This window comes from Berghia stephanieae, chromosome 15, assembly GCF_034508935.2.
Source record: "Berghia stephanieae isolate SIO BIC M18660-M18661 chromosome 15, UCSD_Bste_1.3, whole genome shotgun sequence".
NCBI lineage: Eukaryota > Metazoa > Mollusca > Gastropoda > Nudibranchia > Aeolidiidae > Berghia > Berghia stephanieae.
Genome location: NC_088374.1, coordinates 23,680,899 through 23,693,716, shown reverse-complemented (window position 1 = coordinate 23,693,716; position 12,818 = coordinate 23,680,899). Strand labels below are relative to the sequence as shown.

The 12,818-nt window shown below is 37.7% G+C and overlaps 1 protein-coding gene across 1 annotated transcript; it reads left to right on the top strand.

The window, feature by feature from the left end:
* Window positions 1-5,391: 5,391 nt before the first annotated feature.
* LOC144960427 (uncharacterized) lies at window positions 5,392-10,059 on the top strand. The gene is made up of 4 exons (XM_078893509.1): window positions 5,392-5,505; window positions 6,980-7,185; window positions 9,169-9,331; window positions 9,854-10,059. The coding sequence occupies exons 1-4, from the start codon at window positions 5,436-5,438 to the stop codon at window positions 10,057-10,059; spliced, it is 645 nt and encodes a 214-aa protein (XP_078749635.1). The 5' UTR covers window positions 5,392-5,435.
* The last annotated feature ends 2,759 nt before the right edge of the window (window positions 10,060-12,818 follow it).

The following is a 12,818-nucleotide window of genomic DNA, read 5'->3' as shown; positions in this document are numbered from 1 at the left end:
CTTTGACTCTAAATTTCTGGGTGGGGATCCTGACCTCCCATAGTGGGCAGGGAGGTACATGCTGAGTAGCACTAGCACTGTATCAAAATTAATGATGGGCATTCAACAACTCAATGGATTACTGTAACTTGTTTTGCATATTCCGAAAAACTTATAATGAAACCAATATATAGACGAATAGTTATTGCTATCTTGGATGCAAAATGAGGTTAGCCTAAATACTGTTTTATTTTAGATATGTAACATTGTGGCAGAAGAAAAGATGGGCATATAACAACTCATTGGATAACTAGTTATTTACGTAACTTGTTTTGCATATTCTGAATAACTCAAAATGAAACCAATGTTTAGATGGAAAGCTATTGCCATTTTGGATTCAAAATGAGTTTTTCGTCCATTTTGTTCTATTCTAGACATTAGAATGTAGGACTGTGTCAGAAGTAAAGATTGGCATTTACTAGCCCATTGGATAACTAGATCGAAAGGCAACTCGCTGTGTATTTTCTGAATAACTTATTGTTAACTAGGCTGGAAGTGAATACACAAATTTCAGTTGCCTACCCTGTCCCTGGTTGGGGATCCTGACCTCCCATAGCGGGCAGGGAGGTATATACTGTGTCTTCTATCCCCTTATATCTGTTTTCCAACATGCTTTCTGTCTTTGTCTCGGAATGAGATTACTTGGTTTTGTCCTGGCACTGGCCGGAATCCTAGCTGGGAGGGAAACAGTCAAATGTATAGTTATTGTTTTGGGAGATGATATTTTTTCCCTTGTAAATCATCTCTCTGTTATGTATTATTAATTTTATTTTGAATGTATAATGTAAGCATTTGAGTGTGTTCCTCTGTGTTGGATTTTGTGCTTGTGTCTGGATGAGACTTGTAGGTGATTTCAAACTAAGTACATTGGTGGTATGCTCTTGGAATCTACATCTGATCCCTATTTGTTCTCAGTTCCCCTTTGTCTTACTTTTTCTTGGGTGCTTTAATTGTAATTCTAGAACTTTTTACTATCCCATTTTCTTCATTTTTACTGGCGCTGCTATAACCGTTGCAAGCGCCGTAAAACCCTTAAAAACAAACAACTATCCTGTCCGATTTATTCTGAATCATAAAGTCGACATGATTGAGGCTTAATAGGATTCAATAGTCTGATGTCACGCCGCCCGGCAACGGCGGCCATCTTGGTTCTAAACAAAGAAAATCATAACTTTTTATTCTTCATGCTGGCTAGAACTTTTCATATGCCTTGTAATCAGAATGTGTAAAAGTCAAAACATGATCAAATTTATGTTTTTTCCCCCCTCTGGATACGCTTTTATGCTCGCCGGAGAAATAATTCATACGGGCGTCCGCCATTGTTCCGATAGTTTAGAGCCATTGTTACCAAGTTACGTCAATAGGAAGGAAGTAACGTTACGACTGTTGAAGAGTATTTGCATACGAGTTGTTATTTCATTTATCAACCAAAATTCCTAACATCTTTACATTGTGATATCCTATCCTCACAGAGGTTATCAACCAAAATTCCTAACATCTTTACATTGTGATATCCTATCCTCACAGAGGTTATCAACCAAAATTCCTAACATCTTTACATTGTGATATCCTATCCTCACAGAGGTTACCCGATAGTTGGGACGGTTTCGTGCCTATATTCTTCACAAGGGTACCCGTTTCCATTGTGAACCGTCACGCGTAAAAAAAAAAACAAAACAAAAACTCTAACAAAACAAAACAAAACAAACAGACAAAAACAACACCCCCCCCCCCCCAAAAAAAAAAAAGATTTGAACATAAGAGGAAAGGGATGGATGGAGACATTTTTGAGATAGTTCCATTTTCATTAGGAAAACATCAAAGTGACAAATTAAGCAGCAGGCACTGGTGTAAGATGACATTTTGAAAAAAGTGTGTATGAGGCTATGTGGTCTAGTGGTTTGACACTCGCTTTCGGAAAGGAAGGTCCTGGGTTCGAGCCTCGCGCTAGGCGCATAGTTCAGTCCTTGGAAAAGGCTCTTTACTCACATTCTCTCACCGTACTCATGTGTAAAATGAGTACCTGGCCGTTAACAGCGTTGTCTTTGTCCGAAAAATTGTAATATCGCCTAACAGGCGGCATGTCCCGTCCTATATGTTAAATGTTGCTGTTGGTCAGGGACCCCTTGTAAAGCGCTTTGAGCACATTTAGTGGTTATTGCGCTATATAAAGCTTATTTTTTTAATGAAACAGAGCCAGACAAAAAAAAAAAAAACAGAAAAAAACACTCATACTCAAAAAATCAGCTTGCCTCGACTTGGAGATTGAACCTTAGACCTCCTGGTTACCTCCTGATCAGACGTGGGGTCATTACTATAATAAATGTGTTACAACACATAAAACAACAACGAGTCAGCTAGTTTTAGAATTTTAATGCTTGATAATAATCAACGTTCCATCCAAAAAAAAAAAAAAAACAACAATGGCCGATTGCCGGTCTATCCTTCCGCCCACTACTCTACAGTCATGCGCAAGGCACCAAATAAGGGAGGTAACAATTAGATTGGTTTGAGTATTTTCAACAATTACACCACAGGTATTGGGACGATTTTAATGCCTGTATTCTTCACATTCTTCCCTTATTGTTCCCTTAGGGGAATTTGCCTTAACCGTCTCCTTACCACCTACAGAAAAATCGTCACATTTGTCACGACACAATATACATAAAAAAAATTAAAAAAAATTCAGATTTATTCTGTAAATCACAATGATCTTTGTTAAAATAATAAGAACATCAAGTTGTTTTGTAGAGAGATTGCTTGAGTTTTAAAAAGTCGATTTTTCTGCTGGATAAGCCTGCTATTTTTGGGGAAATACTGAAAATGATCGGTAAGGAGAGAGTTAACTCTCTCCTTACCGTCCATTTTCCGGATTTTCCCCAAAACTTCACACCCAACCTATACAAAAATAGATTTATTTCACTCAAACACACAAGCTGTTAGTTCTTGCTATACATTTTTTTTCTGCTAAACGAGCTCTTCAACATAGTGTAAATATACTTTAACTACAGCATAAATTTTTGTTCAAATATTGTGGTGTACAAAAGAAATCAGTATGAGAAAAATGTTGGCTGCATCGTAACGAATGTGACCATTTTCCTATGGGTGGTAAGGAGAGGGTTAAGGGTCTATTCCAAGGGAAGACTGGAATAACCCAGGCGTCAGCCCCTGTGCAGCGCCGCAAAGTGAGCTAGGGCGAGGTGACTTGCTCAAGGCCACACAATGCAGCAGCGGGTGATCGAACTCGTTACCTTTCGGGTACGAAGCCAAGACCGTGCCGCTGGGCAATATCCACTTAAAAGTGCTCAAAACGCTTTACAAGAGGTCCCTAGCCAACGGCAACACTAAATACGTTGGACGAGATACAACGCCAGTATTGCAATTATTCTTTTTTTGGACAGAGACACAGCTGGTTTACGGCCTAGTACTCATTTACACCCGAGTACGGCGAAAAACCTTTTCCAACAATGCGCCGCGCTCAGAGCGGAACTCAAACTCTGGACATTCCATTCCAAAATCAAATGACATTTTAAAAATTGACCTTTTATATAGCGCAATATCCACTTAATGTGCTCAAAGCACTTTACAAGTCCCTGGCCAACAGAATATGTAGAACGAGACATGACGCTTGTTAGGCAATATTACATTTTTTCCGACAGGGACAATGCTGTTAACTCATTTTAACCCAGGTACTCATTATACACCCGAGTACTGTGAGAGAATGTGAGTAAAGAGCCTTTTTCCAACTCTACTAAGCGCCGAGCAAGGCTCGAAGGACCTTCAGGTCCGATAGCGTGTGTCATACCACTAGACCACCTAGCCGCAGAAACTCGTTCGTATTGTCGAGCCGAAGAGGACATGTAACTAGATAACTAGTTTAAAGTCAACTATTCGCCCAGCCTCGGTTAAAAAAACAACAAAGAAAGCAAACTATCTTAATTCAAGTTATTATACTCCAGAGATAAACCTCAAATGGCAAAGTGATGACAAACGTTTGGTAGCAGCCTCTTATGGTTCTCACACTACTATGTTATGACGATCGACCCAATCAGCAAAGTCCGGTCCGCATTCGTGCACCGTCGCAAACCCGCCGGGTAGCATCGTCACAACACACCGTTCGACTAGATGCTCTGCCGTCTCAGGTTCTTGCCCACAGCGGGTACATATTGGACAGGTAGTAAGACCCCACCGATGTAACGCACTTGCCGTTAGGCAGCTCCTCAACCGAAGCCGATCCGCAGCCACCCAATGTCTCCTCTTACTGGTATCAAAGCCTGGCAACTTCTCACCAAGCTTAGAGGATTGTAGGTCCCCGTTTGGTGTCTCTTATTCCTCAGGTTAAAAAAAAAGTAGTTAAACTCCATTTCAAAAATCGATAAAGACAGAGATAGGATTATCATTTAAGATAGGGTTAAACCAGGGTCAGTCATGAAACAATATATGGATGCTACGTGCTGTTATGTGGTCTTGGGGTTTGACTCTCGTTTTCGGATCGAAAGGTCCTTGAGTTCGAGAATCACTCGGCGCATAGTTGAGTCCTTGGAAAAGGCTCTTTACTCACATTTACTCACCGTGTAAAATGAGTACCTCGCCGTTAACAGCGTTGTCCCAGGTTTGAGAGTTTTTGCCAAGATGGGAGTCATTTAAATCGATCGATATTTGAAGGACGAGTTTTCTGGCCAAATTTTTTAATATGTGTTTTTCCAGAATACGGTGGTATTGTCATCACCGCCTACTTGTTATCACAGTGTGACGTATACAAATGATATCAACTTTTTTTTTCACTATCTTGTCTAGAGCAAACTCCATTAAAAGCCAGGTTAGACTTAACACTAGTATACACTATGGCTCAAATTGGGACTCGAACCCCTTGACCTTCCGATTCGAAGGCGAGTGTCATACCACTAGACCACAGAGCCACACAAACAAAACAATCTTACCGTTAAAAAAATTGAGCTTTTATTTAGCGCACAATATACTTAATGTGCTCAAAGCGCTTTATTTACAAGGGGTACCAGACCAACAGCTACATATAACATTTAGAACGAGACCCGACATCTGTTAGGCGATATTACAATTTTTTTTCCGACAGACACAACGCTGTCACCGGTCAGATACTCGTTCTACACCTGAGTACGGAGAGAGAATGTGAGTAAATGAGGCTTTTCTAAGGACTCAACTATGCGCCGCTAGCGCTCAGAGCGCGACTAGAACCCCTTGACCTTCCGATTCGAAGGCAAAGTGTCATACCACTAGACCACAGAGCCGCACAAACAAAACACTCTTGCCGTAAAAGGGTTATGAAAAAAAATTCTAACTGACATAAGATTATAATATGCATCGACTCAACTAGCGATACTAATAAAGAAACACATCGACTCGCTTTCAAAAACATCATGGCGAAACTAATTGCTATACTTCTTGTACACAGTGCGTTAATTACTTTTAGTTTTTGCAATGGACGGGGTGAGTCATCTGTTTCATTATTATCAATAATTTATATTTATCATATGCTATCGATAGATCGAAGTTGACGTCACTCAGGTATTTGTTATTGTATTTTGCCATCCATGTTTGTGAGTGATTCTCACTATACTGTATTAACCAGACTATAAAAGTTCATGGTTACACATAGTTTTGTGTGTTGGTCCGGTATATTTCATGGCAATGTTGTGAGCTTCTTAGCCAAGTGCATACTATCTAAATCATATGCTACAGATAAATCGAAGTTGACGTCACTCAGGTCTTTGTTATTGTTTTTTTCCATCCGCGTTTATGAGTAATTTTCACTGAACTGTATTAACTAGACTATAAACTTTAAGGTCACACCGAGTTTTGTGTGTTGGTCCTTTATATTTCCTGATGACACGATCTCCCCGGCCAGGCGAAGTTGTCTCTTCAACTCATCTTCATATGACGAACCCAGGTTTCATAATATTCAGTGATCCCTCTACTGAGAAAGCTGCTATCTCTCCTACTTAGCAGGAGAAGCTCGGAACAGCAATTCATTCTTTCCCACTCTTTATCAACTGCCTGGGTATCCAAAGAGCTCGGGCTTTTGAGAATCCCAAGGATTTGACGAGTTGATGGGCATTTCCGTCACAGCGGTCTTCCAGGTCTCCTTCTATTTTATTGAGAGATATTCTTCTTTCCGATCTGATCCATGGTCTGCCTATTTGATTCACCGAGTTGACACTGCTTGGACGGCGACCATCACGAGGTTTGTCAGATAGAGATATTGATAGTTCGAAGATGACGTCACTCATGTCTTTGTTATTGTTTTTTTTTTTGCCATCCGCGTTTATGAATAATGCTCACTGAACTGTATTAACCCGACTATAAACGTTCATGGATACACACAGTTTTGTGTGTTGGTCCGTTATACTTCCGGATGGCAATGTTATGAGCTTCTTAGCCAAGCGCATACTATCTATAGTTGAGGCGAGGGGCTGTCAGATTAGGTGTTGGATTGCATCTCATTTTCTTCTAAGTGATGGAATAATATACGTTCAACCTACCTTAAAATACGGTCTCTACCTATTGCCCGATTTTTACTCGCGATTTTCTTTTCTTCAAAAAAACAAGAAATTTAATGACATTTCTCTGTCGTTGACAGACATCAATGGAGGCAGCCATTTTGAACTGCAATAACTTTGTTAAAATTTGATAGAATTAAAATTTTCAACTATTGGTTTAAAGAGTACATGTATAAGTCCTTGAAGCCAAACATGACATCACATGTAAAAGATTTAAACTCAGTAGGAGATTTGTCTTATTACTTTTTCACTCAGCCTCGTAGTTTTATAATTTTTAGACTTGCCAGTAATTCTGTGCTCGTTATATAACAAGGGCTACACGGAACAATTTGGACTCCCAGCCATTTCTATTAAATAAAAAGTATGGAGTTTTTATTTTTTATCATTTAATTTATCTTTTCCAGGCTCAGCGATCCGTATGGAGGCAAACCCTGAGACTTTCATTGAAAAGTTCACAGGCGAGCTCATCATTAATTGTTCATCAGAGGGTCCTGCATTCTGGGCTAAGACCGTTGTTACTTTAAACTTGATCAAGAACGGACAAGCGTCGATTGCTTTATACAGTCATGGCGGTGTGACCAAGGGACCCGGTATGAAGGATAATATGGAGGTATAGAATTTAACCACTAGTCCTTGTCTCAGATATTAACGAAATAACGCTATGATTTATAGTTTGTTTTAGGGTTTTTAATAAAACAAAAATTTTTAAAAATTGAGCTTTTATATAGCGCAATATCCACTAAACGTGCTCAAAGCGCTTTACAAGGGGTCCTTGGTCAACAGCAACATTTAACATGTAGGACGGGACATAACGCCTGTTAGGCGATATTACAATTTTTCGGACAAAGACAACGGTTTTAAGGGCCAGGTACTCATTTTACACCTGAGTACGGTGAGAGAATGTGAGTAAAGAGCCTTTTCCAAGGACTCAACTATGCGCTGAGCACGAGGCTCGAACCCAGGACCTTCAGATCCGAAAGCGAGTGTCATACCACTAGACCACATAGCCGTACATATTGAAATACTCTGCAGCTTCGCAAAATCCTCAGGTTGAAATGGTTTGACAAAGTGCCAAATGCTGACCTTTGGACAAGAACAAACCAAGAGTAAATGGATGTCCAGGTCAGACGCAGAAAGTGGCGATGGGCTGGCCATACCCTGCGGAAAGAGCCTTGTAGTATAACCAAGCAGGCTTTCGAATGGAACCCACAGGGCAAGAGGAAACGGGATTGTCCAAAACAGACTTGAAGGAAAAGCTTTCAACAAGATTTGTGCATCTCCAATCTTACCTGGAGTGAGGCAAAGGTCTGTGCCAAGGACAGAAGAAGATGGAAGAGTGCTGTTGAGGCCCTATGCTCCGCCAGGAGTCAAGAGGCATAAGTCGAAAGATAAGTCAAAAGTCGTTAAGTTCATCCCAAGACCCGGTCTTATTGGATAAAATAATAATAATGATAATAGATCTTTATTGTCCACAAATATGGCAATTTGTCATTTAGTTACACTTTTTATAACATTATATGATAACTATAACATTGAACAGATATTTCACTCCTACTTATTTCTCTCTCTCTCTCTCTCTCTCTCTCTCTCTCTCTCTCTCTCTCTCTCTCTCTCTCTCTTCCTCTCTTTCTTTCACGCGTGCGATATACACAACATAAACATATTCATTTCATTTTCAATTCGTTACATTTGTGGCAATTCAACACCAAAAATTATCATCATTATCAATTGGTCAGTTAATCTAACATTAAATAAATCAATCAGTCAATCAGTCAACGAATCAATCCTTGGTTTTTGCTGTACCATATGAAATATTCAAAAGTTTTATTGCTGATGGAACGAACGTTGATTTATACTTGTTAGTTCTACATTTAATCTGACAAAAGCTTCTCCCAGATGGTAAAAGACTAAATTCATGGTATAAAATATGTTTTTTTATTGGTGGTAAATGAGAATGCTTTCCTATCTATTGCTTTTCCATGAATTCTTTCTACTCCATCAAGAGGATGGTTTATTATAGTTGTTACTTTAAATTTGATCGACTGGAAATGACTCTCCATTCCTTCCTCTTTCGTACCAGGCTGTCACATTTTATATTTGCCACCTTGGTCCAGCTCTTGATGTCTTCCCGCCATGACCTAGGAGGATAACCTCTTGGCCTCTTGCCCACCCCCCTACTTTTAAATGTTTTTAAAAATTATTTTAATTAACACACATGAATATAACGGCTTGAAAAAAGAACAAAATACCAAACGCGACAAGTTTCGGGCTCAAAACCCTTCTTTCAGCCAATAACAAAAAATCAATAAAGACATTTAAAAACATTACTAAATTCCAGATAGACGACAGAGATAATTTGTAGATAATCTGTATTCTGTCTGGAATTTAGTAATTTGCTTATGTCTTTATTGTTTTATTTTTGTTGTTGTTGGCTGACGAAGGGTTTTGAGTTCGAAACGTTCCTTGACTGGTATTTTGTTATTTTTAATTGAAGTTGTTTTATTCATTTTTTGTTTATTACTTTTTACAATCTACAGCTACCAGCAGCCTGGTATCACTTCAAAATTATTTTTGTATTTTATTTTGTTTGCAGGTGAAAGGGTTTCTAGCCAACGATGCCAGTCTCAGTTATATCCAGCTGACAGTAAGGCATCCACGTATCGACGACGCAGGTTCATATGGATGTCTCATGTATTATGTCGATGAATTACTGCATATGAAAGAGGAAAAAACAGAGGTTCGAGTGACTGTAAATAGTAAGTCTTCATAATTTATGATACTATTATTATTATTATTATTATATTATTATTATTATTATTATTATTATTATTATTATTATTATTATATGTTATTATCATTAGCATCATCATCATTATTTATATTATTATTATTATTATTATATTATTATATTATTATTATTATTATTATTATATTATTATTATTATTATTATTAGCATTATTATTATTATTATTATTATTATTATTATTATTATTATTATTATTATTTATTATTATTATTATTATTATTATTATTATTATTATTTATTATTGTTATTATCATTAGCATCATCATCATCTTATTATTATTATATTATTATTATTATTATTATTATTATTATTATTATTATTATTATTATTATTATTATTAGATCATTATTATTATTATTATTATTATTATTATTTATTATTATTATTATTATTATTATTATTATTATTATTATTATTATATTATATTATTATTATTATTAGTACCAAATTGTAATGTTATTCTTGTGCAGACATCAACATCACAGCAATTACAACACAACTGATGGAGAAACTGTCCAATCTGGAGAATGTTGTCCAAAGACTTGGGAATATCGTGTCTGGCCAGCGTGATTTGATTTACGCCCAGAAACTTCGACTCGAGGAACAAGAAGCTCATATTAAAGAACATGGTAATAATATTATAGGCCATTGTGCGGCTGTTCTTTTATTATTGTAGTCAGGCTTTTGAGTAGTGGTCATCATCTAGTCAGCTGATCCTGCGTAGGTCGTTCCTTCCCGAACGTTCTTGCGAAACAGATTACGGTTTTCCGCCAGTCTACTTGCTTGAGTTGTTGTCATTCCCAGCCATTCACATATATCTTGTTCCCAGCTTCTTGTTGGTCTACCTCTTCCTCTCTTGCCGTCTACCCTTGTCTGCAGAATGTGCTTTTCTAATGATTCGTGGCGAGTAGTGATAGATGATAGTATTTGTGTTTTGTGTTTCTTATTGTCTTTGTATGTAGAACGCTTTATGGATTTTGCGCGCTTTGTAGATTGATCATTACATATACACGCACTCGATATGCTCAAAGCGCTTTACATCAAAAGGGCGGTCCTAACCCAGAAGCCACACTTTACATGTTGGACAAAAACAAGACATATGTAAGAACATTATTTAACGACCAGGTACTCATTTTACACCCGCGAACGGTAAAAGTTTTGAGTAAAGAACCTTTTCCCAGGACTCAACTATGTGTCGCTCAGAGCGGAGCTCAAACACTCACCCTTCTTGTCCGAAAGTGAGTGTCATACCACTGAACCATATTGCCACACAAATATGTACCAGAGACGATTGATATATTTTAAAAGAAGTTCCGATATCAAATAGATATTAATTCACGTGTCCATTGGGTGCGGCTATGTTGTCTAGTGGTATGACACTCGCTTTCGGATCGGAAGGTCCTGGGTTCGAGCATCGCTCGGCGCATAGTTGATTCCTTGTAGAAGACTCTTTCTCTCTCATTCTCTCAATCTTTCTCACCGTACTCAGGTGTAAAATGAATACCTGGCCGTTAACAGCGTTGTCTCTGTCAGAAAAAAAATTGTAATATCGCCTAACAGGTGTCGTGTCCATTCTGTCATGTTAAATGTTGCTGTTGGCCAGGGACCTCTTGTAAAACGCTTTGAGCACGTTTAGTGAATAATTTATAACTCCCTTATTTGTGGGCCGATTTTGTCATTTGTGGTATCTATTTTATTGTGATGGAGAGATGGGAACTTCCGAGTTTTTTTTTTCTGATGCGAAATTATTACTTTGTATAATTTAGTACTAAGAAAAATGGTTGGTAAAATATAATGTTGCCTTCTTTGATCTACCCCCACCGTCTTTATTCGTGCAGAATACTCTTCAACAGTCGTAACGTCACTTCCTTCCTAATGACGCATGATAACTTAGTAACACTGGGTCTAAACTATCGGAACAATGGCGGACGCCCGTATGAAATATTTCTCCGGCGAGGATAAAAGCGTATCCAGAGGAAAAAAACCCCACATACATAAATTTGATCATGTTTTGACTTTTACATATTCTGATCACAAGGCATATGAAAAGTTCTAGCGAGCATGAAAAATAAAAAGTAATGATTTTCTTTGTTTAGAACCAGATGGCCGCCGTTGCCGGGCGGCGTGACATCAGACTACTGAATCCAATTGTGAGTAGAGCGTCCTCTCTAACCGGCCGGCCGAAACAAAGACTCTACTTGCCTTCCATGTATTACGCTATTCTTATACAAAAAAATGTAACACCTTTTGAGTAGGCTTAATAGCTAAAATCTAAAAGTAAAAAATATAGTTCTGAGGAATTTGAAAGTCACATTGCTGAAATCAGCTTGAAAAAAAGAAGAACATTGATTTTTATTTCAGAAAATTGGTTGAAAACCAACTGTTTTACGAATAAATTTGATTTTAATTTTTTTTTCTTTATTTTAGCTTTTTTACACAACTTTTAAAAAAATTATCAGCAGATTTTCTTGATTTTTATAACATTGTTTTTATCTAAATTAGACGAGATCAGTAATATTTTTTGTTTGTTTCAAATTTAACCAGAACATAATTTGGCTTTTTTTTTTTTACCTATCAGCCATGCCCGGGTAATACTATATTATTATTCGAGGTGGTGAATGTGACGCAACTATCCGATGACCGTCTTCTAATGCTTCAGCGAAGACGCAATGCATAGTTGACACGACTATACTTTCGTATTTACAAATATAACATGTTTTAAGTGATTTTCTTCTGATTCTGGCACCACCCTATACTGTAAGCCTGCCACGCCACTGGTGAGGAGGACTAATCGTTAAAGGGTCAAGATGCCAAATAGCTAAAATCTAAAAGTAAAATATATAATTGTGAGGAATTTGAAATTCACCTTGCTGAAATCAGCTTGAAAAATGAGGAACATTGGTCTTTATTTCAGAAAAATCGGTTAAAAACCAACTGTTTAACGAATAAATTTGATTTTAAAAATTGCATTTGTATATTTTAGCTTTTTTAAAGCAACTTTTTATTTATTTATCGGCGAATTTTCTTGATTTTTATATCATTATTGACATATCAAAGAGACGAACACGTTGATGTACTGCGGGTGGTTGGATGGGAGCATCACCCTTGAATCATATACCTATGATGTTCGCATGGGTGTACGATCCGATAGTGGCGGGTGGTTGGATGGGAGCATCACCCTTGAATCATATACCTATGATGTTCGCATGGGTGTACGATCCGATAGTGGCGGGTGGTTGATGGGAGCATCACCCTTGAATCATATACCTATGATGTTCGCACGGGTGTTCGATCCGATAGTGATGTCGTTTCTTCTTCTCTTTACTAGCCTATCCTGCTTCTTTGGTTTGTGATTGTTTTTGACAGGATATTTTTTTTTTTCTGTAAAACTTCTGCCTGTTTGTTCTTGGTTATTTATAATTTACTTATGATATC